The sequence below is a fragment of the Sciurus carolinensis genome, chromosome 1 (genome assembly GCF_902686445.1).
Source record: "Sciurus carolinensis chromosome 1, mSciCar1.2, whole genome shotgun sequence".
In the NCBI taxonomy this organism is placed as follows: Eukaryota; Metazoa; Chordata; class Mammalia; order Rodentia; family Sciuridae; genus Sciurus; species Sciurus carolinensis.
The window spans coordinates 100,855,228-100,883,170 of record NC_062213.1 but is presented as its reverse complement, the minus strand read 5'-3'; the positions used below and the strand labels follow the sequence as shown (position 1 = coordinate 100,883,170).

General features: G+C 40.2%; 1 protein-coding gene across 7 annotated transcripts in view; it reads left to right on the top strand.

The window, feature by feature from the left end:
* Chd1l (chromodomain helicase DNA binding protein 1 like) overlaps nucleotides 1-27,943 on the top strand; it is a 61,803-nt gene that overhangs the window by 24,322 nt on the left and 9,538 nt on the right. For all 7 annotated transcript variants that reach the window (XM_047555006.1, XM_047555028.1, XM_047555020.1 and 4 more), the window contains 12 exons: nucleotides 3,467-3,563; nucleotides 5,105-5,178; nucleotides 6,273-6,383; nucleotides 9,771-9,885; nucleotides 10,808-10,961; nucleotides 14,529-14,694; nucleotides 19,322-19,470; nucleotides 20,283-20,446; nucleotides 21,141-21,346; nucleotides 22,435-22,533; nucleotides 25,043-25,113; nucleotides 27,200-27,314. In XM_047555006.1, coding sequence (XP_047410962.1) covers nucleotides 3,467-3,563; nucleotides 5,105-5,178; nucleotides 6,273-6,383; nucleotides 9,771-9,885; nucleotides 10,808-10,961; nucleotides 14,529-14,694; nucleotides 19,322-19,470; nucleotides 20,283-20,446; nucleotides 21,141-21,346; nucleotides 22,435-22,533; nucleotides 25,043-25,113; nucleotides 27,200-27,314 — 1,521 coding nt within the window. The remainder of the gene's footprint in view (nucleotides 1-3,466; nucleotides 3,564-5,104; nucleotides 5,179-6,272; nucleotides 6,384-9,770; nucleotides 9,886-10,807; nucleotides 10,962-14,528; nucleotides 14,695-19,321; nucleotides 19,471-20,282; nucleotides 20,447-21,140; nucleotides 21,347-22,434; nucleotides 22,534-25,042; nucleotides 25,114-27,199; nucleotides 27,315-27,943) is intronic.

The window sequence follows — 27,943 nt, the reverse complement described above, 5'->3', positions numbered from 1 at the left end:
TTCCTATCATCTTCTCTGTTTGTTCGGCTATGTTTTCGAGGTTAAATATTTTGTCTTCAATATCTGAGGTTCTGTCTTCCAGGTGTTCTATCCTATTGGTTGTGCTTTCTATGGAGTTCTTAATTTGGTTTATTGTTTTCTTCATTTCAAGGATTTCTGTTTGGTTTTTTTTCAATATCTCTAACTCTTTATTTAAATGGTCTTTTGCTTCCTGTATTTGCTCTTTTAACTGTTGATTGGTGCGTTCATTCAATGCCTGCATTTGCTCTTTCATTTCATCGTTTGCTTCCCTTATCATGTTAATTATGTACATTCTGAACTCCCTTTCTGACATTTCTTCTGCCATGCTGTCATTGGATTTTATTGATGTAACATCCAGATTTGTTTGAGGCATTTTCTTCTCTTGTTTTCTCATGTCGTTCAGGTATCAGTGGACTGCTGAGATGTTGCAGATTTCCTCTATTGACTTATAATGTCCCTGAAGATTGCTAGTGTATCCCCTCTTATCCTTCAGTAGCCTGAAGTCTTAGAGGAAGTTGATACTGCGGTGTTCCCCAAGGAAGCTGCCTCTCTAGGGGTGGTGGTCTTCCGGTGGGGTATATTCCCTGCTAGTGGGCAGAGGTGCCTCTACTTGTTGACCAATGGTCATCCAAAGGGGAACTAGGTTGCGGGCTGAGGCAAGACCTGTTTGGACCTGTGTCTCTGGTTTTACCGTCCTTGTGGGAAAATCTCACCTGGCGGGGAAGACTCACTAGATGGGGAGGTCTTGCTGGTCAGTTCCCCTCCTAGAGGTTCCCCTCAGTCCACAACTACCGCCTGGGCAGGGCAGCCTTCCCAGGCAACGTTCCCAGGGGCCCGGACCTACCTCCTGGGCCTGGGAGCCTCACCCTTCGCAGACGAGTCTCCTTAGGTAGCCCCTCCTTAGAGAAGCTGCCCGCAGTCCTGGAACCTTCGCTCCACCCCTCAGCTTGTCTCTGTGTAGCTCTTTTAACAAAAGGTGCCTAGGTCCCCGGACTGGACCGTGCTTTGCACCTGATCGCCTGGCTATGCGACCCGTCCTCTGAGCAGTCACTTGGAGCCTCGTACATATGCTCCAAGCCCCAGTGACCCGCTGCTCGTCTCTTCCTCCAGGCAGCCACTTGGTGTTCTGTGTGGGCGCTTGGAGACCAAGCAACTCACTGCGCACCTCCACCTCAGGACAGCACCCCCCCATTGTTTAGGCGGTTGCTGAGTCCAAATAGCTCGCCACCCAATTCTTCCTCTGGCAGCCACCAGAGCCCAGGTAGATTGCTCCAAAACCAAGCGCTGTGCTGCATGGCCTCCTCTGCAAAGTTCCCTGCTGTCCGTGTTCACTGCTCCAGCAGGGGGAGGGGCGTCTCGCTGAGCCACTCTACTTCACAAAGTTCCCTGCGTTCCGGGGCTACCGCCCCATCCGGGACGCCTCCCCAATGGGAGAAACTCACCCGGCGGCTTTGAGTTGGTCCAAAGTCACTCACTATCTCCTCTTTTGAATCTTGAGTCCTGGAGCAACATGAAATGCAGCCACCCTTTAGTCCGCCATCTTGAAATCCCCTACTGATTCTCTTATTGGAGCATCTTGATTTGTTTGGGGCACTTTGTTCCCTTGTGTTTTCATGTTGCTTGTGTGTTTTCCCATCTAGTTGTATGAATCTGAGGTACTACAGATTCTACCCTGTAGAACAATATTGTCCCTGAAGTTTTCCAGTACCCCACCTTTAAGAGGGAGACCAACATCAACAGAACCCAGTACAAACAATACACAGCCTCAAATCTAATAGCTTCCACCAAGGTGTCCACTGCCCTCTAGCTATAAACAGCAATGATGAGTTCAATCACAGTGCACAACATAAACAGAAAATTTGCCAAAAGGATTTACAGTCTCAAATAGTGGACAATGAGAGATCAGAAATAGTGCAGGACATGATGTTCGTGAAGGAGAAAGAGAGAAACCAGAAGCAAAAATCCACAGGAAGAGTGGAAGAGGAACCAACAGAGATTGACTATTAGGGGGAGAAAAGTTAGAAAGAGAATCCAGAAAAACAGATAAGGAAGAGGAAGAATATATATAAAGAGAAAAAAATTTTAAAATATAAGAATGTACGGCAGAACTGCAAAACACCATGCATATATCTCCATACTCAACAAACTGGTGCATGAAAAACACCGTGCTCCAAATATGGTGGAGAGAGATGCCAGAAGACAAAATAAAATAAAATAAATCTCAGTGGAAAATTGAACCACTGTCTCTCCCAGCATCCAAAAGCTTCTCAGCCCTGCCTCTGACTTCCCACAAGACTGCCTGGCCCAGACAGGCCCTGGCAGACCAGTCACTATCCCACCAATCTGGGCTTCAGATGTCTTAGGTTTGACCATGTTGCAGTTCCATGATCTCAATGATACTGGAATTTGGAACGAGACCACCAGGGATAAGCAATCCTGAGAGACAATAACTAGATGGCAGCAACCAGCACCCCCGAGAGGAAGACCCCAGGTGCAGCCAAATCCACAGGCACCTAACACTGAACCTCCAGGTCCTGGTGGGTGTCCCCAGATAGGGTCACCTAGTCTCCCCAAGATGACAGTAGCAGCAAACCCACCAGTATCTCATACCTCAGGTTCTGGCTGGTATCTCAAAATGAATGCAATCATGTGCAACCAAACCTGGAGTTTCCCTGGCAATGAACCTCTGGGCAGAGGTAGAAGTTGTAGTGGCAGGGGGTTGGTGGCAGTAGGCAGGTGCTCAGCAGCAGCTCGGTCTTTGGTGGTGTTGGCAGCAGTGGGGGACCAGCAGCTGCAGTGGTGGCAGCTGTGGCTGCAGCTGCAGTGGCACCCAGAGAGAAGACCTCCAGGTGACCTCTAGGGAGCAGCAGCAGCTTTGGCAGCAGGGATGTCAGGGGCAGTAGCGTACACAGCAGGCATGCCCAGAGAAAAGACCTCTGGTAGGTGGCAGCAGCGTGGGCAGCAGTAGCACCTGGAGAAAACACCTCCAGGCATCTGGAGCAGCGGCCTCAGGGGCAGGTGTGGCCCACCTAAGAAAAGACCTCCAGGTGATGACCCCTTCCATAGTATTCTGACTGCTGCCCCACACCTAAGCCTGTTTCTTGATTCCTTTTCTAGAGTGAGAGCCTTAGCATTTCATTTTTAGATCTTCTCGACCTTTGGCATCTCCCTTTGCCTCAGTTTCCTAACGAGTGGGTTTGATTCCTAGGCAAGTATTTATTGGACTTTTTGGATGTGCCAGGCTCTGCAATTGGTGTTAAGCTGCACTGAGGTAGTTGTGCAAGCAAATAGTTATGAAATGCCTCAAATAGATGTGACTAAGGGACATAATGAATTACAAGGAGCTTGGGTTCTCTTGCTATTGCCTTCCTATTGACTTTTCTATTCAAGAAGTTTGCCCTGAGCTTCAGGGCATGTGATTGGGAACAGGCCCTTTCTTTTCCAGGTGTAGAGCCAGAGCCTTTTGAAGTTGGAGACCACCTGATTGAGGCTAGTGGGAAACTTCACCTGCTGGATAAGCTGCTGGACTTCCTGCATTCCAGGTATAGGTTCCCATGTACTGCTCTGAGCTGGTGACTGGTTAAAACCTAATTAATGAGGAACTTACTTATTTTGTGAGACTGATTCTAGTTTTCCTCCTTTACAAGACTAATTCAGGGTCTACTTTCTCTATACCCACCCCATTCCATCTCATCCCATCCCACTCTTCCCCACCATTATCCTTTCTTTCCTGAATTCCTATAGCATTTAGGATCCCACTCCAGCACTTGGCAAGCGCTACCTTAATCTGTTGCCTGGTTGATCAGTGTACGTTCACCTCATCAGTCCAGCTATATTGTTTAGAGCCACAAGGTCAGAGTCAGCATTGAGCATTTCTTTTATAATTGTCTGCTGGTACCTTGTGTTGAATTGACACATATTAAAGGCTCAGTAAGCATTCATTCTTGTTAACCTGTGGGGTTTGATTTAAACTCAAGGGGTACTTGGAATAGTCTTTCCCAGAAATGTGAGCTGGGTATCAGAAGACCAGAATTTCAAAATCGTCCCTTTAGGATGACTGTTCCAGGTGTGGCCTGAACTAACCTAAAACTTCAGATTTGGCAAAATTTCCCAACCTTTTGCAAGTTAAATAATTGCATGTATTACTGTGTTTTATTTTCTTTGACATATCTACTATAGGTGTGTTAGAGATGGAGAACAGCCCATAAAAACCTTCCATCCAAGTTTTCTATGTCACAGACCCAGAAAGGTCTTGTTTAAAGTCATATAGCTAGCCAGTGTCAGAGGTGAGATAAGAATTGAGGTACTCACTTTCAAGCTCAATGCTTTCCCAACAATTCAGGCTAGAATCTGGCAGGAGTTCTCCCTAACTCTTGATCTTACCTTTGTGGTAAGCTTAAATTAAGTTCATTTTCTTAAAAAGAATATTGTTTTGTCAGCACTGTACTTTGTTCAGGCAAATTTTAAAACAATGTCTGAGAGCAAGGTGCTCTCAGCTCGACTTTCTTCTTAATGCATTATTTTGAATTCTTTCCTCTCTTCACTCTCTATGTGTAAGTTTCCTCATGTATCATGGGGGATTGCTTCTTTAAAGTGATGCTTCTCAGACTTTTCTAGATGATAATGACTTACACCCCCAAGTGGGGAATAGCAATAAATAGCTGACCACAGCTCTTTAGGATCTTGGGGAATGGGTACACATATATGCGAATCTTGCCCTTTACTCTTCACGTGTGTATTTATTTTGCTGTTAAAGTGAAAGTTTATATTTCTTTTCATTGAGTGAAGTGACATTCCAGAAAGAGGCTCCTTGGTTGCTCTAGGGCTTCCATAGTCCCTGGTGAATTGACACGTGCCCTGGGAATATCTCCGCTGTAGCTTTAAAACTGCTCTGAAGGCTACAGCTACATGTGGAGGCACTGTGTATTCTTATGTAAACTATGTAGAGTTTCTGAGAAAGTTATGTGACATTTATATTTCTACTTTAGCATTTCACTTACATATAAAATTGTATTGTTTGGTAAATTTTGTATGAGGGTTACTCACCCTAAATACTACTAGAGTTTCTCCTTTTTCTTTCCAGGGGCCATCGGGTTTTACTTTTCTCCCAAATGACCCAGATGTTGGATATTCTCCAAGACTATATGGATTACAGAGGTGACTCCCCTGGGCCACTACATTACTGAAGACTTTTTAGATTTAATGATCAAATAGGTCCATGAAGAATAATAAGGGGTGTGGGAATGTTACAGAGGAAAAAGGTGCAAAAACATTATTCAGAACCAAAAAATATGAAAAATTTGAGGAGAGGGGACAGCACTTTGTGAAGCAGATGTGAAAATTTTGAGTGTCTTAAAAAACGTATGATAAGTCAAGTTTCAGTGACAAACTTTCAGTGTCTTGCAACATTCAGCTCAACAATTGTGTACTTATTCAGGATTAGTAAGAAAATGAATATTGATAGTATAGAGATCCCACAAATCAAGCAGGGGGAAGGTAAGACCAATTATTTCTATGGACAATAAGGAATGTAGGCAATTACCCAAGAACTCTGTTTTATATGTAATAAAATTGATATGGGATAATGGGAAAAAGCTTAAACAGTGGATTGTTTTTGAGCCGTTGGTAGAGTATCAATCAGCTGCAGAACTAAGAGTTTTAAAATTTAGTTCAGAGTGGTCTTTCAGATCCACTTGATGCCCCCCAAGTACTGCAGTAACCTGGATACTTGCAGAAATGCCATTGGCACATTGAGGAATCTCCACTGTCAAAACATGATGAGTTTATAGTTCCCCTTCCTGACCTGATGCATGGTGGTAAGTGGACAGCCCTAAAGCTCCACTGAAAAGCAGATGCTGGGTCATCGGGCAGGCTCCCAAGTCTTGTCTTACTGCTTGCCTAAGTAAGGATTGTGTCTCAGCAAATACAAACTGCCGTAGAGGGTGGATATTTAGGGTTGCCTGGGAATAGTCAAAACTGAATGTTAAGTCTGTTTTAAGTGCCAAACTTTGACTGCTTGTGTTTTAAAAACCCAGGCTGGAGTGTTGTGGTGATTTTTTTGTAAAGTGATGTATTGTCCCCCTAAATTTAGATCTTTCCCATGGGACTTATTTAAAGTAGGGGCATGCCTGGATATGGAAAGGACAACATAGGCATTTGGTTTAGGAATGACTTGATTTTTTTCATTTCCTGAAGAGTCCTTGAAAAGACTTAAGATCTGTTTGTTTGTTGTTGTTCTTCTCTATGTAAAGGCTACAGCTATGAGCGTGTGGATGGTTCTGTGAGAGGAGAAGAGAGACATCTGGCTATAAAGAACTTTGGACAGCAGCCCATTTTTATTTTTCTCCTGAGTACCAGGGCAGGTAAGTCACATAGGTATTGATGAAAGCAGACAAAGGAGTGGTGTAGTACTTTTACATCCCAACCATTGGTACATTTTTCCATAATTCTCTGAAAGGTGAGGTTATTACCAAGGAGTATAACAAAAGGAGAATCAAGGCAGTTGACATAGAATAGTACTGGACTTCTACTTTGGAGCTTTTTTCTGTCCAACCTATCCAAGCTGTGATGTCACAAAGAAGCGAGGCTGGAAACCCAAGCTTATTGGAAAGTAATTCTAAACTGCTTTGAGCTTAATCTGCTCTGACCTGGGAATGTCCTGAAAATTTTTTTCTTTTTGTAATTTTGAGGAAGTTTTATTTATGTTCAGTGGAGGCAGCTCTCCTTCCTGAATTTGGAAAATAAAATAATCTCTTTGCTAGTTGCCCCTCCTCCAGGAGTACCCCTGAAATAGTGTTGTAAAGTTTAACAAACACTCTGTTGTTTAAAATGTGATTATAGTGAAACTGCCAGCTATTTGTAATTGTTATGGCATTGTCCATCTGACTTAAATCATAAATATCATATGACATCTGTGATGCTTTGTCAGTTACAGAGTGCTCTCATATACTATTAAATAATTGGAAATCAGTTTTGGGAGATGGAATTTTCCTTACATCCTGAATCAAAAAGACCTTAAATTAATTTTTCATTCATAATCTGAGTTGCATTATCTTATTTTTTATAGAACTTAATTCGTATGGAATAGATAATAGGAATACAAAAAGGATGTGTGTCCTTGATGAAAGAGAGATTAATATCTTTATGAAAAGAAAGTTCAGACTTATTTAGAAAACATCTAGTAAGTGCTTTGTACTATATGGGTATATAAAAGAAGTGTTAGATATAATCCTTGAGTATAAGCAGATCATTTCTCCAGCGTATGTTTTATCTGTCTAATAAACTCAAAAATAAGATATAATCAGACTCCTTTGGCCTCAGTCTCTTCCAAGGTCACATGCCACACCCTGCATCAGAGCCATTCATTCAGTTGTCTCATGGTTAGTCTTAGGGGAAACTGGAAGGATCTGGTCAAATGCATCGTCAGGTTGGGAGAGGAATTCCATTTGTGTTTTAAAGATTTAATTATTCATATTTAGAGAGCAGATGTTTGAATCATCTAAAATTAGGAAGAAAGAAACCTCTGCTTTTCCGTTAATCTCCCAGGAGCCCTCAGTATATTATCTAGGACCTGAAGCGGTCCTGGACATTAACCTTTTCCAAACACTGATTGTCAAATTTGATATCACGTTTTTGCTATAGTTCTGCAGCATTTTCATTTAATGGTTTCCTTCCAACTTTCAAGAGGTGAGGTTATTACCACATATTGCCAGCAGGTGGCAGTGATAGCTTATGACTGTGTCCCAAACAACTAAATACAGCTTAAAATATCCCCCTTAGTGAAGAAGGGCTGCACTAACCAACTTCAACCCAAGAGGAAGATAATTTTTATGGAACACATTTTTAAATGAAATGTAACTGCCTAGATAGTAGTAGGATATAGTGGATAAAAAGGTTTTGGAGCCAGGTGCAGTAGTGCATGACTACAGTCCCAGTTTCTCAGGAGGCTGAGGCAGAGGGATGGTGTGAGCCCAGGAGTTCAAGGCCAGTGAGAGCAACACAGCAGGACCCTGTCTTAAACCCAGGAGTAATAACCACAGATTCTGGAATATGGGATGGAGTCCTGACTCTTTCATCTTCTAGTGGTGCAACTTCAAATAAGTCCCTTAATCTAACTGTGTTTCCATTTCAGCATCTGCAAAATGAGAATTATACCAGCAAGGATGCAGGGTTGTGAGGGTTAAGAGTTAATTTATGTAAACCTTTTTGAACAGTGCTTGGTGAATAGTAAAGTAGAAGTGTAACTGTCATTATTTGATATAATTTAGCATTCTCAGTAATCAGTCATTATTATTTCTTTATTCCAACTTTAATTTTATATGAAGGCTTTAATGAGAATGTTCCTGCCTGACTTGTCTTGAGATCCAGCTGGGAGTCAGTAGTCCTTGTGAAAAGGAACCCTTCATTCAACTCTTGGAACAAGTCCTTTTAGGCTTGTTTCAGCAATGAGCTGTAACAACCTGGCAAGAATGAGTCCGTTCTGTACTAGTTTTCACATTAATCAAAGAGAAGGCTGTAATTTGCCTTCATAGTAGTCTAAATTCCTGTAACCCAAGGTACTTCCTTGGCCCTTTTCCTGCACCACTGAATAAAGACCAGAAAGTTGTTGCATTGAGTGTTCTTGTCTTGAATTGATTTTATGACATTGTCTTTGATTAATGTGGAAACCAATTCAGGAAGACACATTCAAGTTTTCTTTAGTCAGAGGCATGCATCATCCCCTCTTCTCATTAACTCATGTCAGGGTCTTCCTACCTTGTAGCTTGCAAGTGTGTTTAAGTGTTTTTCTTAATGCACATTGCAGACCTCTCCTTTTTTTAAATACATATTTTAGTTGTAGGTGGACGCTATTTTATTCAGCTTTTTTGCCACTGTGCCTAAAAGACTGACCCAAACAACTGTAGAGGAGAAAAGTTTATTTGAGGACTCATGGTTTCAGAGGTCTTAGTCCATAGAAGGCTGGCTTCATTCCTTGGGGCTCAAGGTGAGGCTGAATATCATGATGGGAGAGTGTGGCAGAGGGAAGAGCTAACATCATGATCAGAAAGCAGAGAGAGACTCCACTCTCCATATATAGACTATATACCCCATAGTTATGCCCCCACTGAACCAGTTCCTTCAGCCACACCATACCTGCCTCTAATTACTATTCAGTTAATCCCATTAGGGATTTATTCACTTTTTTAGGCCAAAGCTATAATCCAGTCATTTCTCCTCCAAATCTTCTTGCGTTGTCTCACATGTGAGCTTTTGGGGGACATCACATCTAAATCATAACAGACAATATCTTTATTTTGTTTATTTTCATGTGGTGCTGAGGATGGATCCCAGTGCCTCACACATGCTAGGTGAGCACTCTGTCACTGAGCCACAATGGCAGCCCCCAGACCTCTCATAGAGCTGTTTTCTAAAAGAGCATGTGTCCTTATTCACAGACTTTTCTAAGCAAAATCCAATCAAGGTTTTCAAACATGGCTTCACAGCATTAAATTAAGCATCCTTTTCTGCCCCTTTCCTCTCATTCTCTTATATTTGATAATTAAATTTTCCCAGGTCAAGCAACATAAGGTGAGGTGGCACTTTTGACCACTCCAGGGCTCTGGAGTTGGGGGCAGAGATGTCCTAAAGGAGGAAACCATTCAGATGAACTGATTTCAGGTGTTCAGTGTGACCCAGTCTAGCCCTCTGTCTGTTTTCCAGTTCCTTATTTGTGCCTTGCTGATTATGCTCCTTTTTTGCATGGTTTTCAGGTGGAATTGGCATGAACTTAACAGCAGCAGATACTGTTATTTTTGTTGACAGTGATTTTAATCCTCAAAATGACTTACAAGCAGCTGCCAGAGCTCACCGAATTGGCCAGAACAAGTGAGTGAGTTAGACATCTGCATTTTCCTGCTCTATTGGCTTGTAGTTCTGGATTGGAGAGAATGTAGTCCTGACAACAGTGTCACACTGGGAGTTGAGAACCACTGGGTTTTAACCCCATTTAGCTGCTGACTTGCAGAGTCATGTTCAGCGGGACACATGATCAATTCAGTCTCACTTTGTTAAAAAGAATAGTTAGATTGCAAAATGATTAGAAGACACTTTTAGGCTTTAGTTAGAACCTAACTCAGTTTAAAAATAGAATTAAAGCTGGTATGGTGGCACATACCTGTAAAATAGCAACTTGGGAGACTGAGGCAGGAGGATCGCAAGTTAGAGGGCAACCTTGGCAACTTACCAAAACCCTGTCTCAAAATATTTTGGGACTGGGGTTGTGGCTCAGTGGTAGAGCACTTGCCTAGCACATGTGAGGCACTGGGTTCAATTCTTAGCACCGCATATAAATAAATGAATAAAATAAAGGTCCATCATCATCTACAAAAAAAAATTAAATAAATAAATAAAAATAAAACATTTTTTTAAAAGGGCTAGGGATATAACTCATTGGTAAAGCTCTCTTGGATTTGTTTCCACAAAAAGGAAAAAAAATGGGTTAAGAGGCTGTGGAACTACCCTGTGACCTCAGGACAACATGCCTGCCAGGGGTTGTCCTTAGCTATAGATGAAATCCCAGTTGTGGTCACCTCATCATCCTTTCTCTGACTTTCTTGGGAAAGGTTCAGAGAGAAGTTGAGGCCAGATCTCTCTAACAAATGCTCAGGTCCAAATGAGCAATATCCTTTGAATTTTTCCCTGAATATGGTCTTTGGTTCTGCTTCCTCTTTGGTGTATTTTCCTGGCATGCTTTTCCCCCCAGCTTCACAGACTCATAGCACACTGCTCTCATTTGACTTATGTACAGGGCTGTGAAAGTTATTCGGCTGATTGGCCGAGATACTGTGGAAGAAATAGTTTATAGGAAAGCAGCCTCCAAACTGCAGCTCACCAACATGATCATAGAAGGAGGCCATTTTACTCTTGGAGCCCAGAAACCTTTGACTGATGCTGACCTCCAGGTAAAATATGTTTTCCTTTTCTTTAAAGTCCTATGATTTATAATCCATACTCTGTGGATGTGAATGCAAATAAAAAGGACCAGCATTAACCACCCTTTGTCCCCAGTTACACATTTGTTCCTTAGCCTAATTCCTACCTACTCAGTACCTACTACATGCAAGGTGCCGTCGAAGCTAAATGAATGTGGCACTTAAAGGCAGAGAAAATAGAATAAAGAGAATGGGATTTAAACTATCCAACTTGGATTCAGATTTATACCTTATCACTTACTGGATGTATGACTTTGAGCAGGTAACTTAACATCATGGATATAATCTCTTTGGGATTTCTAAAAATGAGTATGCCACCGGTTACCTCACAGAGAATTATTTGTTTGTTTGGGTTTTGTTTGGTTTTTGTTGTTGGTGGTTTTTAAAGAAGAGCTTGACTTTATCAGTGATGATTAATTCCATATCTCCTCCTTAATCTCAGACCCTTTGTGCAGTGACTTACAGTACTCATTGCATACCCGGAGGAGGATGAACAAGACTGGGAATTCACAATTATGCCATAGGACATATGGATGAAGGAACTAGAGTTAATTTGCTTGAGGAAACAAAAATTAGATAGGAGTCAAATGCTGACTTGGAAGATTCTAGAGAGAGCTCTCTTTTGGAGGAAGGCTTAGAATTATGCCATAGCAGCAGCCTTTGAGTTAAAATTAGAACCCATATTATAAAATACCCCAGGTCCTTTTGTGGGATTAGATACAGAGAGATCAACCACTAGGATTCTGGAATGATTCAGGTATGAAGTGTGTAATAAATGGCTGACAAGGGCAGTAGCTATGGGAAAGTCTGCAGTAGGAAACATTGCAGAGAAAAAATGACAGGAGTTGACTGTTGTTTTGAGGCAGGGAGTAAGAGAGATAGTAAATTCAAAGATGACTTTAAGGCTTTAAACCTGAATGATGAGAATAGAAATTAGGAAGATAGGCGGTGAATTGTTAGGAAGATAAAAATAATGTAGGCTTTAGTCAACAGGGTTTGTAGTAAAACTCAATGTAAATTATTGTTAGAGGGAGACTCAGAAAAGGAAGGGATTTCATTTAGAAAAGTTCACAAGAAAAACCAGACTTTAAAAGGACCAGCTATCAAACAAAAAATTCAAGAGGTATGCAGAAGGGGAAAAATTACACAGTATTACAAGCAGAATTATCAAGTTTACAGTTAGCCCAAGTGTGGGTTAAAAAATAGCAATTCCCTCTCACACACACCTGTATCTTTAATATCAGCATTGTAGACAGGGATCGGTGCTATTTTTGTTAGGGAGTCATTGACTTGCAGGAAAGGTTCACAGTTTTTTGGGTACTAGAACCTGAAAGAAGAACCCTAGGTTTTGTTTGCTTGGTTTTTGTTTACCTTAGGGAGTAAATGTGGAGTCTGACTTTTTCTATATTTTTAGTCTTCAGCATACTCATCTGTCATGGTGGCAGGATAGGCTGTGCATTTTATTTTCACTATTGAAGAGGCAATTATAAAATGTAAGGTGAAAGCTTGAGAGAGAGGTAGTTATATCTGTAGATGTCTAAATACATTTCTTCACAGGACCTTGAGATGAGCTCATTGTGGGCCGTAGTGAAGGCGCACATATTGGGAGTTAGAAGAGATGAGGTCTCAGATACTCAAATTCTTCCCCAGTGGAGGGAGCTCCAGGCATTCAGTTAGGGGTTTCCATGTGATGTGGTCTACCAGCACATCATTGTGTAATGCGCAGGCATAACTCCCTGCTGTGGGCCAATATAGACTACTGGCCGTTGGAGAGGACCTTGGTGGGACTTCCTGCCCAGGCCAGGGGCAAAAAATCTCATTCTGGTTCTGTGTGATTTCTTTCCTCCCCATCCAGACTATGAGTTATTTATGGTTGCCAAGAATAAGGATAATAACTCACTGCCTTGTCTCAAAAGAAAGCAAGCATTTTCTAAATTATTAAAAGAATCTAATAGTAAAAGATGTGGTTCTGGTTTGATAAATCTAAGCAATGTAGAGTTGTGAAGTCCTGAAAAAGGAAAGCAGGTCCCTTATCCTGCAAGGAGAACACAACAGAAACAGAAAGGGACAGATGTAGATGTAGTGAACATTTATTGAATGCTTACTGTGTGCTAAGCATTGTCTGCGGTGTACTTTTTTCAGTTGTTTCATGAAGAAGAGTAACAGAAGAATGAAGTAGACACTGTCTTTATCCCCATTTTAAGAAGTTTTCCAAACATCATTCAGATTGATGACTCTAATGCAAGCACTCTGTAACTTCCAACTACATGCTCTTAATTACTGTAATATACTGTTTTTCATTTTTAAAAAGGTTGTTCCTTAAAAACACATTGTGAGTGCTCAACAGCGAGGGAAACCAGGAGACTTAAATCCAACAGAGTGGAAGGGAGGATCCCAGTATGAAATGAGCTTCATCATAAATACTTGGCTTTCTTCTGTTTTGGTTACTAAATGCCAAAGCCATTTGCCTTGGTTTATATATATGTATTTATATATTTATATATATATATAGGTTTATGTAAATATATATGTATGTATATATTAATGTAAGTAATCTATATACATGTTTATGTATATGTCTGTGTATGTGCATACACACACACACACACACACACACACACACCTACCAAGGCTAAATATAAATATATCCAGGTGTGTTTTGCTTAGTTTTTATCTCAGGTGTTTTCAAGCTACAGGATACCTTTAAGTTTGCAAGTTACAAAATAGGCAATCTAGAGATAACTAACCAAAACTAAAAGGGCAAATGCAAACAAGGGCCGTCTTTTGGATCCTAGTTGGTTCAGAATTCTTAAGAGAGAGTGCTCAGGGAGGTATAAAGTTGGAAGTAGCAAATGAAAGCCAGGTAATACTATCTAAGCTTTCTGGGTGGTTCCTGTAGCCTTAGGAAGTAGGTGGAGTATCCCCTAGGGAGGAATGAGAGGAAAGGGCAGGATAGGGAGTGCACAGGGCTATCCAGGGAGATTGAAATTAAGAAAGGGCCTTTGGGCCTTGGTAATCAGGATTGCTATGGTTTTTCCAAGGTAGGTTCCATAAAGTACTGTGGTAGGAAGGCAACTCGGCAAAGGAAAGGAGTCAGCTTATTGTGAGGTGAGGTACTGAGTGGCATCTTCTCTTTCTAAGAAGTTTGGCAGTGGGAGAGGTAGGAAGGTAGCTAACTGGGTCTCTGACTTCTCTCAGGACTGCTGGAAGAACCTGTAAACAATGCTGGTGAGAGGTGCTATAGAAGATGCTGGAAATCATTTTATTCTTACCCCCCCACACACAAAAAAAAAGAAATTGGAGGCTAATAATTTTTTTTAATTATCAAAATCAATAGCTCTGGTCATCATTTATCACCTTTCTACTTATTCCTCACCTAACCCCACAATAGCCTGGTTGAAGTCATCTGCGATTGGAGAAAAGAAAGTCCACAAGGGAAGGAATGTGCTTGGTGTCACTTAGACACTCAGCGGATCACCACATCCTGATCTTTGTTTTCATGAGAACTAACTGGATTTTTTGTTTTCTCCATTCAAGTTGAGTGAAATACTCAAATTTGGCTTGGATAAACTGCTGTCTTCTGAGGGGAGCACCATGGATGAGATAGACCTGGAGTCCATCCTGGGAGAGACAAAAAATGGCCAGTGGGTCTCTGATGCCTTGCCTGCAGCCGGAGGAGGGAGCAGAGAACTGGAGGAGGGAAGTGAGTTGGGGGTTAGGGAGAGCAAATGGCACAGTCACCTCAAGTTACGTCATGAGTGATATGCGTCCCCATGGGAAGTCCTATATCCTACTCCCTGGGACCTCTTTTTCCTCCCCAGCCCTATTGTCATCTTGAGCACACTCTTTAGGCTTCTTGGTCCAAGAAATTGACATTATATCTGGCTGCTCCCTTGTGGCTGAACTTTGAATCCAAGTCGTGATATTAATGTTTATGGTCCTGTCATCAAGGATTAAATTTGTACCTTTTCTATTGATGCAGACATCTTATCTGGATTTACTGGAGAAGCATGCTATCTTTATGATGATGCTCTGCACAGTGATTCCTCTTCTAAATAGTAGAATTTTTTTTAATTGTAGCTGATATTTATGGGCATTTATTGTGAGTTTATCAACAGTGCCGCCAACTATGTCATGTGCTTTATATCTTTTTCCATTTAACCTTCATAAGACCCATGAGGTGTAGGAGATCATTTTGTCTTCCTTTTTCTTTTTTCTCTGAATTTGGTTAAAATATTTATCTTTTGTAAAAAAAAATATTTTTTGTAGTTGTAGATGGACAGCATGCCTTTATTTTGTTCATTTACTTTTTTAATGCTGTGCTAAGGATCAAACCCAGTGCCTCACACATGCTTTGCAAATGCTCTGCCACTGAACTACAGCCCTAGCCCCAATATTTATCTTTTCATCCTTTTCTATTCTGAAATTTTTGATTTGGATTTTTGGTTTTGTTTTTATCTTTTCTTTTCACGTAGTGGCTTTGTATCATGCTCCCTAATATCACATGATAGATCATTTTTAAAATGACTGTTTTCCTGTATCAGCACCAATAGGGAGTCAATATGGGCTGGAGTGAGAGGTTTCTTACTGAGCTTCTTAATTCAAGAGTTCCTTCTAGCTGGGTGCTGTGGCACATGTCTGTAATTCCAGTGGCTCAGAAGACAGAGGAAGGAGGATCCTGAGTTCAAAGCCAGCCTCAGCAAAAGAGAGGCGCTAAGCAACTCAGTGAGACCCTGTCTCTAAGTAAAATACAAAATAGGGCTGGGGATGTGGCTCAGAGGCTGAGTGCCCCTGAGTTCAATCCCAGGACCCTCACCCCCCAAAAAAGAGTTCCTTCTCCCACCATTAGAGAAGCACCATGGCTTCAGTAGGTGGTGCTTCCTTTACTGGTAGGGAGTGGGCTGGGCAAGGCTTTTGGTTTTGTCATTCTCAGCTTTTACTACTTGCTTTCTTTCTTTCTCTTTGCCATGAAATTGTCAAAGGATGCCTCCCTTTCTAAATTTACCTCTTTCTCACCTAAAAGCAATTCTTCCCCAAATTTTTGACTGCATCTACTTTCCGGCCCTTCCCTTTTGATTCCTTACTAGCCACTGCTGTGATCTACCAGGTCTTGGACCCATCCTCATTGTTTTCCCATTTGGAGTGTGATTCTTATTTTGGAGAATAAATTTCCTCCATCTGGCACTACTAGACCTCCACTGTTCTCTCTCCTGTGCAGTCTCTGCCTACCCAGACTAGTGAGCGTTTCAGAGCTGGCTCAGCTGGTTTGGGATGTTCATTTATCTACTTACCTGCAAATGGAAGCTTAGAGTAGTTTCTGACTCCTAATTTTGTAGCAGGCTTAGATTAGGGGTGGTTTCATTATCCTTGTTGATTGGTGTGGTTTTTATAGAATATATGAAGAATTCAAAATTCAGGCAACTGGCATTATTTTACAGAACACTGTTTTTGACTTTTCTTGTGTTTTATCTTTAAAATTTGTTACAGTAGTATCACATTTATATTCAAGAATTCTTTCTTGTTCTCGGCTTGTTGTTTGTATCCTGTTCTCATTTCAAGGATACAATATCCTCACTGAGGACATTTATTATAGCTTTTTAAAATGTATCCCAGGAAGGATATTTATTATATCTTTTCAAAAAATGTTGCCCTGCCCACTGTCCACTGTATTGTCTCTTTTTCTCCATTTGCTTCTCATTCTTCTTCCATTTGCTTCTCCTTCTTCCTCTTCTTTTTAAAAAAAGAATCTCTTGTTTCTTTTTTTTTTGGGGGGGAGCGGGTACTGCGGATTGAACCCAGGGCCTTGTGCTTGCGAGGCAAGCACTCTGCCAACTGAGCTGTCTCCCCAGCCCCATCTCTTGTTCTTATTAGCAGTTTTCCTGAAACATCTGATGTCCTGCGACTGTCTGATCAGGGTGCTGGTGAAATGCCCCAAAGCTGACAGGCAGCTCTGTTGTGAGCAGGTGGACAGCCTATGGGCCTCATGCCAGCAGCACTGGTTGGCAAGCCAGCTTTTGCACTGAGGGAGCCTTTCCAGACACCCAGATTTGAAGACATCACTGGACAACTTGTTTTATCCTTAGACAAGTCCTCTTTTATCATCCTTGGAAGATACACCATTACAGTAAAATTGTTTAAATTGAAAAGACAGGGATCCAAGGGCTCATGGTGCTCCCATTACTTGCTGTGTGGATCCTTTCAGTTCCCCCACATAGTGGTGCCCTGTGGGACCGTGAGTCCTAAGCTTTTGGAGTATTGAGAGGGTTTCTATTCCTGTAGTCAGTCCCAGCTGGATACCTGTGTTTTGGATCCATAGCTCTTCTTAATCTGTTTTCATTTTCCAAAGAGTTTGTGAACGTTTTAGAATAGGTTGTGTTTGCTTGTACTTTCCACAATCCCACAGTGCCGGGGACTCTGTGAGCGTTTTAATGTACCATTGCCTCATATAGCTTTTTAGAAATCCATTTATTGTCATTTAACTGTTTCAGGTGAGAGAAAAAATAAATGTGTGTGGTCATATTTTTAAGTTATATTGGATTACCTTAGTATCATGATTACACCCTTTTCTGTACTCATCTATATTAATTTAATTTTATTTGCTAGAACAAAATAAAACTGCAGTGTTTTTAGAAAGATGATTGTATATTTTCACCTGCCTAGAAACAGGTATTTTTGCAGACAATCTAACTGCCAGAAAAAATTCTCCAGTTTGATTAAAATCTGGAATGTTGTCTTCAATGACCATGTCTTGGTTCCCTTTTTGGTAAATGGTTCCTCTGGCAGGACACAGATGAGGGTCTAGACCTGTGGGCTCCAACTGCCTATTAGAAACAGACTAAAGACATGGAGCATCATTAAAAATAATATAAATAAACATTAAAGAATAGTAATTAGAGCAGCCCAATCAAATTTAAGTAAAAAGTAAGGTTGCTTTATCTTTAATGCCAAAGTTTTTTTAAAAAGCACATTTATCTGGTAAGTTGAGAATTTCATGCAGTATGATGCTACATATGTTGATCATATTTGACACTTCTCAGCTCTTTATTTTTTTCCACTTGTTGATAGAGTACCTCATTGAAAGCCCCCTGCTGATTTAATTAGCAATGCCAATTAGAATTACAGCTGGTTAGATTTGGGTACAAGTGTGAAGCAATTGATCTCTTGAGAATGAAAATGTTTTGCTTTCATACTCTCTAGGGAAAACATACTTATAGCTGATTTCATAATGCTGTGAAAATACATTATTTAGTAACATGTGCTATTAAATACACTTCACTTTTGAATCCTTATCTTACCTGTCTGTGGTTACTAGTCTTGGCTGTTCATCATGATCTTGGCAGATCACCCAGCCTCATTGGGCCTTTGTGTCTTCATCTGTAAAATGGTGCTATTAATGTCTCTTTTACTCTTTTACACAGCTGCAAAAATCAAACGTGGTAATAGATGTGAAATTGCTCTGATAGCATAAAGTGCTACTTAAGAGTACTCTTATCAGCCGGGGGTGTTGCTCAGTGGTAGAGCTCTTTCCTAGCATTTGTGAGTCCCTGGGTTTGATCCCCAGCACTGTAAAAATTAAGGAAAAAAAAAAAAAATCATACTATTGTCCTTGTTGTTTTTGCCATAATTATTTGCAAGCCTGTTTTCTCTCTACTTTTCTGTATACACTAATCTACCGAAAAGAGCATACTGATCTTAGAATCAGAAAAACCTACCTTGTTCATTTTGTAGCAGAGAGAATTGAGGAACCCTTTAATCCCTGTGAGTTTCAGTTTCCCCCTTCACAAGTGGGGTTAATTATACCAGGATTGAGGTAAGAAACATGAAGATGCTTTGTGAGATCTACAAAGAATATTATAAATCTAAGGGATTATTTTTTGTGATTTTTTTTTCATTTTCTCATAGATTTGCCCCTTGTTCCTTTTAATATTATAGAAAAGGGGAAAAGGATTTGAGTATTAAAAGTATGTTTGGACTAAAAAAGTTGAGATTTTATTAGGGGATCTTAAAAGTCAGTGAGATTTGCACTGGGAAGAGTTGTGGAATGTATGAATGATTTGAGACTTAGCAGTGTAGAGGGATCCAGCAGAGATTCCCACATCACGTAGGGAGGGCCAAAAGGGTTTAAGTCAATGCTCTGTCCTTTGAAAAGTGAACACATATAGAACCCAAACTCATCAGTACTGGTGCAACAGGAAATGAAATTTCATTACAAGCTGGTCTTCACCCATTTAGAGTATGGGCTTTTCTCTTATTCACCTAGTTATTGCTTTGAATAGTATTGACCTATTTTTCAATGTCTTAACATTTCTCACTTTGTTTTATATTCTTAGAGAACCATATGTACTTATTTGAAGGTAAAGATTATTCTAAAGAGCCCAGTAAGGAAGACAGAAAATCCTTTGAACAACTGGTGAATCTTCAGAAAATCCTTTTGGAAAAAAAAAGTCAAGAGGGCCGGTTACTCCGAAATAAAGGCAGTGTAAGAGCTGTTAATTTGTGTGAGATCATAAATTCTTCCAAACTGTCTTCCTATAAAAGAACCAAAAGTGATCTCAGTATCATTTTTTGTTCTCTTAGGATGATTTATTAAGAAATAAGTGTCTCTTGAAATGTAACAAATTAACTGAACCCTAGTATAAAAGCTATGTAAAAATCTAGCATAAAAAACATTAATAAGGTGAGTATATTGTTCAATTTAGTGCAGGTAAAAGCAACCCTGTCCCTCTTCTAAGCCACCCCTAAGTGGATCACCATATTAAATCAAAATATCATATCCTGTTGTTGATAAACATGACTGTTACATTAAGAGATGAATGATATGTGTAATGTTCAGTGTTTGATGCTTAAAATGTACTTTCTAAGTGTTATCTATCTTTAAGATAATCATGCTAAAATACTCTGTATTAAAAGGAATTATACATTTATAGAAAGATTTGTGTTAAAATTGTTTAAACTTTAAATGGTATCCTACATTGTATGCTTTCAATCAAGGAAAAAAAGTTTCTATTCTGAATTACCTTATTGCTCATGAAATGAATCAAAATGACTGTACTATCCACGTCAGTACTTTGGCTGAATTTAGAACACAGTGGCCACCATGCCAATGAGATTCATAATATGAACAGTAAATTGAAGTATCTTGCTGCCAGTGCCCACCACACAGGGATGCAGTGTTTTGTGAAAGCCTAAGCATGTTGCCTCTGTAGAAAGACTACTTTGGAGATGAATGAAACTCATGGAGGAACAGGAAATTCCTGACCTTCCTGGCTTTCGATCTTATCCTTCCTACAGGTTCTTATCCCAGGCCTCTTGGAGGGGTCTACCAAAAGGAAAAGGATTCTGAGTCCAGAAGAACTGGAGGAAAGACAGAAAAAAAGACAAGCAGCAGCAGCCAAGAGAAAGAGACTAATAGAGGAAAAGAAGAGGGAAAAGGAAGAAGCTGAGCATAAGAAAAAGTATGTCTAGGGAGTACTGTTATTTCTAGTGACATAGATATTTTGGTCTCCTCCACTAGAATCACTTAAAAATTCAAAAAACTATCAATCTGATAGTTTCTGTTGGTAACAGAATACTTTTTTTTTTTTTTTTTTTTTTGGACTAGTGATTGAACCCAGGGGCACTCTACTACTGATCTATTTCCCCAGTCCTTTTTATTTTTTATTTAGAACCAGGGTCTCACTAAGTTGTTTAGCTGGCCTCCAACTTGTGATCCTCCTGCCTCAGCTTCCTGAGTAGCTAGGATCACAAGTTTGCACCACCATACCCAGCTCCACAGAACACTTTAAAAGATTCAACTTTAACATTTCATCTACTTTAGTGAGAAGTCTTGAGTGCCTAAAGCAGAGAAGATGCATTCTATTGAAATGAGAAATTTTTAAGGTTTTATTGTAGCCAGTGAGGAATCATTTATTTGAACGGGTCCCTTTTAGTCATGTTCTTAAAAACAGGGACATTTGGTGGATGCTCATTATTGAAGTGTAGTCAGGAGACAAACTAATCAGTAAAACTTGTTTAATTACAAATGAGCAAAAAACTTCAGTCAGGGTAAGTTTCTAATTACATTTTACTTGGTAGTTATTGTTTGTGAGTAGCAGTGCAAAATGTGCTCCAAGGAGAGGTTAATTTTCTTTTCTCTCTGTCGGGTCAAAGGATGGCTTGGTGGGAGTCCCACAATTACCAGTCCTTCTGCTTGTCCTCTGAGGAGAGTGAGTCCGAGGACCTTGAGGACGGGGAAGATGAGAGTGCTCCTGAATTGGGTTACGATGACCCAGACCCAAACTCCATCAAGTATGTTAGTGGTGATGTCACGCACCCTCAGGCTGGGACAGAGGATGCTCTCATCGTGCACTGTGTAGGTACGAGAAGTGGTGTGGGACAGGGAGTGTGCCTCAGTCTTTATGGTGCCAAGAAATGGAGAAGATGAGTCTAAATCATGATTTAAGGGTGCTGGTCCCAGTGCAATTTCATGTGATCAAAAAAGCATGACAAATTCATGTGAATTTGACTCTTGACTCTTTGGTTCACCTGGTTGAGTTACCCACTCTCCCTGAGCGTGAGCTTCCTAATCCATATTAATGGGATATCTGTCTCATCCTTGGCACAAGTTTTTTAAGAGGGTGAAATGAGGCTACATTTTAGAAGAAAAATGCATTCTCTGAGAAACTCCCTGTGTGTTCCCCTCACAACCTCTGCATGTTCTGCCTGGAACCTTATTTTCTGTAGTCACATCAAGCATAGTTTAAATGTCTACCTGTCAGAAAGGTCTTCCCTGATCACCTCATATAGAATAGTTTACATGCCCCTTCTGTTACTCTTTGTCCTCTTTCTACCCAACTTACCTTTATCACCTCCTCACATATTAACATATATGTTTGATTATCTCATTACATTAGAAAATAAGCTTAATAGAAGAGGATTGTGTATGTGTATATGTGTCCACCACAGTAGCTCCAGTACCTAGAATGATGTTTGACAGGTAATACATATAAACAAATATTTGTGGTATGAATGAATATAAATACAAGGTACTAACCTATTATGTTAATGCAAGCTTGAATGAGTCATTTAACTTTTCTTCTTCCTGACCTGTAAAATGGGAGTTGTATGCTATGATATTAACAGCACTTGCTCACTGTTATGTCCCCCCCCCAGTCTCCACCCTTCCTTATTCACCTCCTCCAGAGTTATAGACCTACCAGAGATTTTTTACTCATTCATAACACTCACTTTTGAGATGCCTTTCTGTTATGATGGCCAGGGATATCTTTCAGAAAACCTGTGCATATTTGGGAATCCAACTATGATACTCCTAGGAGATCAGATATAGCTTTCCTTCCCTTTGAAAAAATCATTCTTCTACAAGCCTAATTTGTGTGCTTTTGTTTCTCTAAATTGTGGGCTTGACTTTGCCTCTTATAGATGAAAATTTTCTTTCTTCTGTCAGATGACTCTGGCCGCTGGGGCAGAGGTGGCTTATTCACCGCTCTGGAAGCACGGTCAGCTGAGCCAAGAAAAGTATATGAGCTGGCAGGGAAAATGAAAGGTAAGGTGAAAAATAGAACAATGGAATAAGACAGGAGTGGACACTTAAGATGGTATCATGTGGGTTAACTGACCTTGGAGAAGGACTCAGAAGAGCCGATTGTGATGTGAATTCTATCATCAGCTGGTTTTATGTGACTGTGACCCCTTTCTCTCTGCCTGTTTTCTCATTTAATTTATAATATTTTGCTCCACCTACCCCAAGGGACTATAGTGAGGATAATGAATGTGTAGGTCTTTTGAAAAATGTCAATTGCTGCATACATCTTCAAGTATTAGAATAAAGATTATTTCATCATTTACCCAACTCCCTCATCTTCATAAGGGAATATCTCATGAAAATGTCAGAGATCTATAGGAGGGAAATGGGACACACTATTAAAATGCTAACATAGCTCAGGTTTGGTGCTAGGGGGAAGGAAGGTAGATTATGAGGTCAGCACAGCTCAGGTACAACACTCCCTGGAGACAGAAGTAAAGTTGTTTGGGACCAGGAGGACTTGGAAGACTGAAAAGTATTGTCTCTTGACACACAGAAGGGAAAAGGGCACCTCCTTTTACACGCAGAAGTTGCAAAATGGAAGGAAGAGTAAAAGTATCATTGTGATTATTTTCTGGGGGAGATGAGCAGTCAAAGGACCTTGTCCAACAGAGATGGGCCCTCCAGATATCTTAGAGATTGGTTTTTCCTAATTCTTTTGCCCAGTTCTCTAAAGTAGAGAGGAATATAAGGACGTAAAACACATTGCTTTTTCTGGTAAAACACATTTTTGAAAGAAGGGTTTGGTGTGTGTTGAAATGGCCAACCCAGATCTGGCAGGATTCAAAACAAAAACAAAAAGGTGCAGAGAATCCCAGAGAGGTAAGAGCCAGTGGTGAGCAGACTGAGGCATCCCTCTTTGAAACCACGTGGGAGAAATGAGAAGGCAGAGAACAGAACATAGAAAACTTTTGGAACTGAGATAAGAGGAGAGACAGTAAGAATTTTCAGGAAAATAAGAGAATCTTGAGAATGTAGTATTTTGAAGGTTTAGTAGCCTTTATTCAAATTGTTTAGGACCAGAAGTATTTCAAAATATTTTTAAACAGTGGATATTTGTGTATACCTTAGTGAGATATCTTGGGGATGAGATCCAGATCTAAACACAAAATATATTTATGTTTCATATGAACCTTATAAACCTTATAGCCTGAATGTAATTTTATACAGTATTTTTTAGCACAGCCTGTCACATGAGGTCTGATGTGTAATTTTCCACTTGTTGGCATCATGTCACTGTTTAAAAATTTGGGATTTGGGAGCATTTTGGATTTGGGATTTCTGGATTAGGGATGCTCAACCTGTGTAAGGGAAGAGAGGATGTTAAGAAGGCAAAGTGGTCTGCAGTTTCACTCTGAAGTAAGAGGAAGAATTGGGAAAAGACCACTGGATTCAACCTGTGGTTGATCATGTGACCTTAGAGCACTTTGAGGAATGTAAGGACTATCACCTAGTTGCACAGATTTAAGGTAAAAGTGGTCATTAAAGAAATGGAGATAGTAGTGTACACTCTTTCCTGAAGAAGGATTTAAATTGGCTATAGCAGAGTAGGTGGAACTGGGCTAAGGCTGCTGGGGAAGGCTTCATGGAGTGGTGAGAGTTATCTGAGGTCTGGAAAGATGGATTGGATTTGAATAGGCAGATAGAATGGCAAGAGGATTCCTAACAGTCACATTCTTTTTGGTATCCCCATGGTAACTACTGTTCCCAGGTAGTTGCACAGTCCATATGCAGGCCAGGTTTAGACCAAGGAACAGAGGAGAGTTCAGTTTTAAAGGGAGGTTTGGCCATATCATAGAAGACCATACATGGTTTATCTAGGGGATACCATTCTAAGTAGGACCATATCCAGTGGATAATGGCTAGTCATACAGGAAATCTGATCAGAAGAATGGCATAGCAGAGCTAGTATTTTAGAAAGACTTAAAAGATTGGGGTGTGCAAGATATTTGTCATTTTTAGTTTGAACAAAAAGTTTAAACTGAGTTATGTGAAGTCCCAAATTAAATTAGCATATCTGTCTAAGTGTCAGTTTGATTTGATTTTATAGGGTTAGAAAATAGGAATAGCAAACAGGAATAGGTATAGTATAATGCAGTATTTGAATGATGTAAGATAAACAGTAGACTTCCAAAGGAATTTCAAGCTCATAGAATTACTCCCCACGCATGGATACCTCTAGCATTTGTATTCATTCTCCATTGCCTATAGGGCACTTGGTTGGTAAAGTTTGGGGAATATTGAATTAGGAGAACATGAAAACTTCAGAAGAGAAGCAGGTGAGAACCTAGCTAAGGAGAGCAAGAGAGTAAGAAAAGGCTATGCAAGACTGGTGGAGGTGGGGTTCCAAACCTAACTGGATTTGGAAGAAGACACAGGAGAATCTGGAGTAATTCTCCTTCAGTGGTTCATGTGAGCTGAATGTTCCTTCTGTTGTTCTTTTTTCTTTTTTTTTTTTTTTTAATCTCAGACTTAAGTTTGGGAAGTGTCCTTTTGTTTCCTATTGATGATAAAGAGTCAAGAAACACAGGGCAAGATCTGGTAAGTAAAAACCAAACAAACAAAAAAACCACATCTTTTAATCAGAACTAAAATTTGCCTCCCATCAGTTTCTCTTAAAACCCTTCCTGCCCCCACTGGGGCCCAGATCTCTAGTATTAGAGTGGTTTGCAACAGCTGCCATAACAGTACCTAAGACTGGGTAGCTTAAACCGTAGATATGTATGTTCTCAAAGTTCTGGATGCTGCAAGTCCAAGATCAGAGTATCAGTAGTTTGGTTTCTCCTGAGGCCTTTCTCCTTGACTTGTAGATGACCACCTTCTCACTGTGTCCTTCAGGGTCTTTCCTCTCTATGTAGACATCCCTGGCATCTTTCTGCATGTCCAAAGTTCTTCAGAGAAGACAAGTCAGTTTGGATTAGGGTCCACCCTAATAACCTCATTTTAACTTAATCTCTCTTTTTTTTAAAAATTTTATGCTACACAAGAGTAGAATGTATTTTGACATATCATACATACATGGAGTATAACTTCACATGTTTGTGGTTATATGTGATATGAGTTACACTGGTAGTGTCTTCATTTATGAACATAGGAAAGTTATGTCTGATTCATTCTACTGTCTTTATTTAATAATCTCTTTAAGGCCCTTGTCCAAGTGCAATCACATTTGGGGGTACTGGGAGTTTGGGCTTCAGAATATGAATTTGGGGGAACAGGGTCCATCCCATAACAAGCATATTGGCCCACACACTCCACTTCCCCTGTCCCCCAGGCTTCTATCACAGTCCATGGAGCACTGTCCTCTACTTCTTTATGCGTGCACTGGAGTATACTACAGGCCCCGTCAGGTATAGGGACTTTTTTATCCTTCATATCCCACATAGTATTGGCTCATTGGAAATGCTCCATGAACATTTACTCAACAAGTATGAAATCATGTCTCAAAACTCTGAGGGTTTTATCATTTATTACATGAAAGTTTCTATAAAGGATTATATTTTCTGGACAGTCACAGGCAGAGGAGAGGAACCAGTACATTCTTCTCTGCTTACATCAGAATCCTCCTTTTGCATCTTAAGTATCTCTCGATGGTCTGTCATTTGGAATACCTGTAGTGAATTTACTTCCCATACCTATAGTTTTTTCCAAGGTCTGAATTCATATCCAAATTTTAAACCAAATCTTAATTCATTTAAGAAAATAAATTTAGAAACAAGGCTGAAAGAGGTTCATTCTCTTCATATTGGTGTGGCAACAAAGTGGTTTCTATTCTAGTCATTCATTCAGAATTTCTAAAATGAAAAAGAAAAAAACAACAACAACAAAAAACAAAATAATGCCCATGCATGAGAATTTCAGTGTACAGTTACTCAAGAAAGCTGTTTACAGTGTGGAACATTGTGTCTGGGATGGGACTGTAGTGACTGACATTGGTCCCAGAAGCTTCCTTAACTCTCCAGCTCTACCCCATTTAGGAGGAGGTGGAGATAGTTGGCACTTGGTTTTCATAGCTTGTTTAGACAGAGATGGACTGACTGCTTGTCCTGGGAGACTAACTCTAATATCAGTCAAGAGGGCTGGATTATAAGAACCTCTAAAATCCTATCTATTCCGAAGAGTCTTAAAATTTTTCTTTACCTATGAGAACATTTAGAAAGTATAAATTTTAGACTCTGGTTTTTAACATGTCATAAAAAGTGGAAGAAATCCCTGTATAAAGTTGCCACAAAAATAAGAGATCAATTATGATAAGGTGGATCATCACACATTGCTGTTCAGGCAGAGCAAACAAAAGAGATGGAGCCACTGGGCACAGTGACACATGCCTGTAATCCCAGTAGCTCAGGATGCTGATGCAAGAGAATCACAAGTTCAAAGCCAGCATCAGCAATTTAGAGGCCATAAGCAACTTAGCAAGACCCTGTCTCAAAGTGAAAAATTAAAAAGGACTGGGGATGTGACTGAGTGGTTAAGCACCTCTGAGTTCAATCCCAGGTACCAGAAATAAAGGATGGAACCAAAGCCTGAGTGGTCCTTAAAAGGTTATGTCCTCTCCATGGGCAGGTCACTGAGTTGACAGTGGAGCTATCTCATGTCATGTCATCCATCTAATGGTTCTTTTTAGTTGGCCTTGGTAGTGGCTCAGCACCGTGATCGCTCCAATGCCCTGTCTGGCATTAAGATGGCAGCTCTAGAAGAGGGCCTCAAGAAGATATTTTTAGCAGCAAAGAGAAAGAAAGGTAAGCTCTTCCAACAGAGATCAGGAGGAGATGAATTTCTTTTCCTAGACATGCAGTGTGATTTTTGAAGGGAGATGAATGTCAAGACCGTACTCAGTTTGCATAGCAAAGGTAGAGCACAGAGTAAGGACCCCTTCATTCTGTCTTTGTGTAACCCAGTTCCTTTCCAGGTTGGTTTCATATTCGTTATTTCTGTGGACCATGTCCATCCACTGGTATTTTTCTCATGATTTTACAATGGGGAAGCAGATATTAGAGATGAAGGAATTTGGTTGGGTGTAGTTGGGAAAAGCCGTTTAATTATACTTCCTCTTAGAGAGTCACAATCTGCCATGACTCTCTGCCAAAGAAATGTAATTTTGTTTCCAAACCTAGTATGTCTTGGTATTTGTTGAATTTCATGGCTAATTGGAGAATCTTTGTTTTAACTTTGATTTCACCATCAATCATATTCTACTTCCATTGTGCCTGCTTATTTCAAGAGCCTATGGATCTTCATGTTCAACAGAATAACTGAATTTTTTCCTATTATGATCACCCCCTGCCAGAATATTTTTCACACTATACTTGTATATTTTGGGCAAAAGGTCAAAAATTATTCTTCTATGTATATGTTATACCCATCAATC